The following is a 6,191-nucleotide window of genomic DNA, read 5'->3' on the forward strand; positions in this document are numbered from 1 at the left end:
GCCGGTAAGAGCACTATCATGCTTTCTTAAATATACCCCATGGTGAGAGACAGAGGGTAGATAAAGGAGAGGGAATGGAAGGACTGCATGGAGTGGAGGAGGGGTATATGAGAAGGGGAGGGGAGCATGAGGGAACAAAGAGTTGTGCGTGTTTATGATGACCACAGTTTAGCTTAAAAAGGAACAAAAAGATTGTAACTGTGCTCTAACACTGCCCACAAATTATGTTACATGTGAAAACTTAAGTTGTGTTATTTTATGTGTCTCTGGATAAAAGGTAATCTGTCTGCTCTATATTGCTTGGCATCTGTGAGGATACCAGGGTAACGCATAGCCCATGTTTGTTGCCAGCTTACTGACTGGCCCAAAAGCAACCTTATTTGCCAAGCTATCACCTGCCTCAGAAAGGGAAACCTTTTGTCCTATGATATAACCCTGAGAGACCATATTCTAATGGCACGGTGACATACATGGTTATACTATACACGTGGAGCATTTTGGAGAAGTGTGACTGGCATATTTCAGAGAACAGGGGGACTCCAACGGGTACTGGACCTTTATTGATGCTGCTGGGTACTTGTGTGATGGATTGATATCGGCTTAGTTTTAAGAGAATACCAATAAAAATAAGAAAAAACTAAAATGTGAAGAAAGTGTTGACTGCAATTTCTGGCTGTTCGGTGGCAACAAATGATCGGCGGATCCCAATAACTGGTGGTGAGCATGGGGTTAATGGTGGCTGTTTTTTCCCACACAGTAAATAGAACATCTGTTTGAACGCTGCGTGGAAACAAAGTAATGCTTTCCCGCTCAAATCCTTTCATTCCCGAGTTTCTAATAAGACTTAGTATACCGTTGATCTGGGAAGTACGTTACTACTGGCGGGTTAATTTGAAATAGTCCACAGTTTATTTAAGCCAATCAAAGGAGGGGGGCATGCTTAACTCATCCAATCATCGTGCAGCGCTATGTCTAAATAGGATTGTTAAGCTGCCGTCTTTAATATTCATTATAATTTTGAATAATGGCTAGAACTAAGCAAACCGCTCGCAAGTCCACCGGCGGGAAAGCTCCCCGCAAGCAGCTGGCGACCAAAGCTGCCAGGAAAAGCGCCCCAGCTACTGGCGGCGTGAAGAAGCCTCACCGCTACCGTCCCGGCACTGTTGCTCTGCGAGAGATCCGCCGCTACCAGAAGTCCACCGAGCTGCTGATCCGCAAGTTGCCCTTCCAGCGCTTAGTACGTGAGATCGCCCAGGACTTCAAGACCGACCTGCGCTTCCAGAGCTCAGCAGTCATGGCTCTGCAAGAGGCCAGCGAGGCTTATCTGGTGGGGCTCTTCGAGGACACCAACCTGTGCGCCATCCACGCCAAGAGAGTGACCATCATGCCCAAAGACATCCAGCTGGCCCGCAGGATCCGAGGGGAGAGAGCATAGATACTCGTCCCTCCTACGTACACAGCACAAAGGCTCTTTTGAGAGCCACCAAATGCGCATTCGAACGAGCTGTATCCTCCCATCTACCCAGCTTTCCGACATTATATGACCTGGGAGGGGCGGGTGCTTTATACATGTTGAGATCTAAAACCTGTTTTAAAAGTTATCCCGTTTTTTTAAGTGTTACTGTAACGTCCCTAAAATTCATTTTAACAACAGTTCTCCCTTCGGTGCAGGACGAAACATTGCCTGGGTCTATTGTGGAGGACTTACCTGGCCGGGGCCATCGTCATCCCTCGGGCGGCGGTCCCCTCCGTTCAGCCGGGACGGTGAGCCAATCAGGGCTCACCTCCCGGCCATTTCAAAAAGAAACATGGCGACGGACCAATCCGGGCCCGCCATGTCATCACGTGGCGTCGCGTCGACGCTACGTGATGACGCTAGCGCGGCGCCGACTATTTAAGTCGGCGCGCGCGCCGCCATGGGCAGTTCGACGGCGGAGAGAGTCAGAAGAGGACGTGTCGCGGAGACCTGCAGGATCAAGACCAGAAGAGAAGGCAGCGGAGACCAGCAGTGGCGGCAGAGAGCCCTTGTTAGGGCTAAGAGCGCCTCTGCTGCCTGAAGACCGGCGGGATCAAGAACAGAAGCCGGCGGCAGAGCGTAGAAGCGGCGGCAGGCGGGGAAGGAGTCCAGGAGAAGCTCCCCGAAGACAGCCCCAGGTAAGGCCTTGCCAGGCAACTCCTCTCCTGGGCCCGCGCCCGCAGCACATACAATAACGTCGGGCACTAGGCTCGTGGCACAGTCGGGCACAAGGCCCGTGGCACGTGAATTAGGGGCACAAGGCCCAGGGACCTGGGCACTAGGCCCCAACGTGGTAGTGGGCCAGTAGGCCATTAGTATCTATATAAAGGGGACAAGCCCCTGTTAGTTAGAGAGGGGGACTCAGAGCCCCAGGTGTACAAGGGCACAAGGCCCTTAGGTAGTTAGTGGCCTAGAGGCCATAGGAAGGCCAGAGGGCCTGGTTAGGGGCTGGTAGCCCATCTGCTATTAAGGGCACAAGGCCCTCAGTTAGTTAGGAAGGCCACAGGCCTCAGGCAGGGGCTAGGACCCCTAGGTAGTAGGGCACAAGGCCCTAGTGAGTGGGCTCAGAGCCCTGAGTTAGAGAGGGGGCTGAGGCCCATTAGTCAGAGCAGAAGGCTCTGTGTGTAGCTGGGCAGAGACCCATGGTGTGTAGGGCATAAGGCCCTGGTGGTGTGAGGTAGAGGCGTGGGAGCCTCGTGAGAGTAGGCGCGGTCCGGTGTGAGGTGAGCACACGTGGTTAGGAGGTACGGTCGAGCGTAGGCTCCTGTGGTGCTGTAGCAACCTGCTGGTTGGCTAGCAGCGGTGTGTTCGGGTAAGTAGCGGGCAAGGTACTGTATACTGTATCTATTTATTCTGTCTGTGTGGCGAGTGTAGTTTACATTACAGTATTTTGGTGTGCTTTCTAACTGTGTCCAGGGGCAAGACGTCAGGCCCCCATTAAAGGTAGGCTCTTGTTTCCTGTGGTTTTCCTGTGCTAACCCGTGCTGTGGGGGACAAGTGTAAGTACCAGCATACACATAGTCAGGGGAGAACACATGTAGTTTCCCTGTCCCTTAGGTCCCCGGGGTCACACTGGTACCCAGAGGGGGTGGCTGAGTGAGTTGGTGGCAGTACAGCACACCTTGAGGCAGTTCCAGGGGCGGCCGTGGTTCTGATCAAGGGTCCTCAAGGCCGGTTCCGTGCAGGTGGACCTGTGGTTCCGGACGTAGGGACACGTGTGAGATACCCGAGTACAGGCAGTCGGGCGGTTCAGTTCGATCGGCTGTTCCGTGCGGCAGTCGGCCCGCGGGTTAGTGTGCTGTTTTACTGAGCCTCAGCCGGGCTTAAAGAACCCGTACTTAGGGCCTGTGTGTGACTCCATAGCAAGAAGGCAGCTTCTTGGTACGACCTGGGTGAGGGGGTTAGGAACCGCCCTCCGGTTTAGGCTGTGAACACCGGCTGGTGTTCCCCGTAGCGTGTAACTAGTAGTTCCGTTAGTGCACCACATTTAGTTAGTCCTAGTGTTTGACTTAGTTGCGTTGCCGACCATTAGAACGTTGTTAGGGTCGGGTCGCCGTTGTAGTTAGTCCAGTTTTGTGGGTGCCATCTTAGTTCACGGAGAGCGTAGAGGGAGGCTGTGTGTTCTTGTCATCCGCAGGAGTCGGGAAGGTGCAGGAGAACCGGATCGGAAGTGGGAGTGTCCCGGTGAGTATCACGCTCGATTCCTCCTTTCGGTTAGGCCCTCACCGGCAGGTGTGTGAGGCACTTGAGGCGGGATTAGTCCTCGGATTAGTCTTGGCCTTCAGTGCCTGTAGTCCCCCGCGTCTTGGCAAGAACAAAGTGAGGAGGCGGCAAGGAGCTTGGACTGACCGTGTCCTCGTCCCTTGCCGTAGTCTCGGACAGCCCTTACTTGGTAGACTCGGGTTAACTGTGTGTTTCCCTCTTAGGTGTTACTTGCGGGCGTCCGGAGAAAACCCAAACCGGGACCGAGGTGGGATCCAGTCATCCACGCGGATCGTGGTAAATTAGGAGGTATTAGGAGTTAGTCGCCCTGTGAGGCACATCTCCTTTAGGGACCTTACATTTTGGCGTAGTCGGCAGGATCCGCGTTCGTGATGACGGATTCACGACCAACCACGCCTTCCCCCGAGCGCAACCCGCCTAATGTGATGGCTGTGGGTGCCGCGTTGTCCCACCTGCCGAAGTTCGATGGAAAGAATCTTGCTTTCGCCGACTGGCAGGAACGGCTGCATGGCACTGCCCGGTTGTATCATATCACCGGTGCCATGAAGGTGGAGCTGGCTCTGAACGCCCTGGAAGGGGATGCCAGGAAGACGGTTCTTCTTCGACCCAAATCAGATAGGGACACCCTGGACGCCATCTTCAAAATCTTGGGAGGATTGTACGGTGACACCTCCTCTGCGGCAGTTCTGAGGAAGAGGTTCTTCGGGCGTGTGCAGAGAGAAGACGAGAGTCTGACCCAGTTTGGCAACGCTCTACTAGAATTGGCGGGAGAACTCTGGCAGAGAGACCCACGGGGGTCGGCCGCCATGGGAGACTCGGATGTGCTACTGCGAGACCAATTTGCCCTGGGGCTCTGGAACGTGCCACTCCAGCACATTCTACTGGACAAGGTGCGGGACCAACCTCACCTGGCGTTCCAGGAAATACAAGCGGAGGCTGTGTCCCGGGACAGAGATGATCACTACGGGCCTTACGCGGTAGCGCCCCAGCAAGTCCTGCTCACCAGTAGCCCGTCCGAAGCAGAGGCCCAACCGTTGGAGAGTTGTGTGAAAGATCTAAAGGAAGCTCTCTTAGCCATGAAGGAAGAAGTCGCCCAATTGCGGCAGGAAGTCCGTCGGCCGAGGGATCGCCGAAGTGAAGGGGGACCTATAGAGGAACGGCGAAGCGCCCCCAGGTCCCAGCAGGGCCCAAGACCGGGCGTTCGCTGCTGGAGATGCCAACGCGTGGGACATTATGCCCGAAACTGTCCCGAACCTCCAAACCAGGCACCGTTAAACTAGAGTCCCTCGCGGTGAAGGGGCCACCCGCGGGGGAGATGGGGGCAAACCCCAACTTCACCAACTCTGCTGATTTGGTGGGGGAGTGCCCTACCGTAGTAGCCACGTTAGGGGGTAAACCACAACAGTGTCTGCTGGACACGGGGTCTCAGGTGACCACTATGTCGGAGCGGTGTTTCCTGGAAAACTACGCTCACCTGCAGAAGAGCCGGGCCCAAACGTGGATTAAGCTGACCGCCGCCAACAATTTGCCCATCCCTGTCGTGGGAGTAGTCTGGTTGGAAATTGAAGTATGCGGACAGACCTTGGGAAAGAAGGGCATTCTGGTGGTTGGTGGAAAAGAGCTTCGTCATGGCCCGGTGATCCTGGGGATGAACGCCCTACAAAATTTGGATCAGGCCTTATTCCACGCCAAAGGGGCTCGATACTGAAAAGAGTTGGACGTACCCCGGCCCGTGCAGCAGGTTTTCCAGAGAATGGTACGACGGTGTGATGAAGAACCGACTGAGTCGGGACTGGAGCTCCTTGGCTACCTACGGACCAACTATCGACAGACGGTTGAAGTACCCCCTGGTCAGGAGGTGCTGCAATATATGGAAGTGAGGACAAACCGGAGATTAGAGGGAAGAGTGGTGTTGGTGGAACCGGTCAGTCCGGAACGAACGGCGGAAGGACCTCTTGTTGCCCGTGCGTTGGCCAGGGTACATCGAGGAAGGGTACCCGTGCGGTTATGTAATGTGCAGGACCATACTCAGACGATGGGGCCTGGTACGACTGTCGCTCGAGTTATCGCCGTAGAAGCAGAACAGATTGGAGATGACCGGCAGATACTTCTCAAACCCGCGTCATGACAACAAGGGGGCTTGGCGGTCCAGGTGGAGGGTGACGATAGCCTGTCCCGCGAGTGGAACGGCAACACCATTTTGGAACAAATGGATGTTTCCTTGGAAGGGATCGAGCCTCGAGATGTTACCCGTTTACAGCAGATATTGTGGGCCAGACAGAAAGTGTTCTCCCGAAGTGAAGAGGATTTTGGGTACACGGAGGAACTGGAACATAATATCCGTACCGGAGACAGTCTGCCCATTAGGGAGAGATATCGGCCAATCCCGCCCAAGTTGTACCAAGAGGTCAAGCTGATGATTAGGCAGATGTTGGATAGCCACGTGATTACC

General features: G+C 54.7%; 1 protein-coding gene across 1 annotated transcript; it reads left to right on the forward strand.

Annotated features, from left to right (window-relative positions):
- Positions 1–1,022: 1,022 nt before the first annotated feature.
- Positions 1,023–1,462, forward strand: LOC142111682 (histone H3). Its single transcript, XM_075193841.1, has one exon. The coding sequence runs from the start codon at positions 1,025–1,027 to the stop codon at positions 1,433–1,435; it is 411 nt and encodes a 136-aa protein (XP_075049942.1). The 5' UTR covers positions 1,023–1,024; the 3' UTR covers positions 1,436–1,462.
- The last annotated feature ends 4,729 nt before the right edge of the window (positions 1,463–6,191 follow it).

The sequence above is a fragment of the Mixophyes fleayi genome (assembly GCF_038048845.1).
Source record: "Mixophyes fleayi isolate aMixFle1 chromosome 4 unlocalized genomic scaffold, aMixFle1.hap1 SUPER_4_unloc_4, whole genome shotgun sequence".
NCBI classification, from domain to species: Eukaryota; Metazoa; Chordata; class Amphibia; order Anura; family Limnodynastidae; genus Mixophyes; species Mixophyes fleayi.

Coding starts and splice junctions, on each gene's coding strand:
- LOC142111682 (XM_075193841.1), top strand. CDS start 1,025: ATGGCTAGAACTAAGCAAACCGCTCGCAAGTCCACCGGCGGGAAAGCT.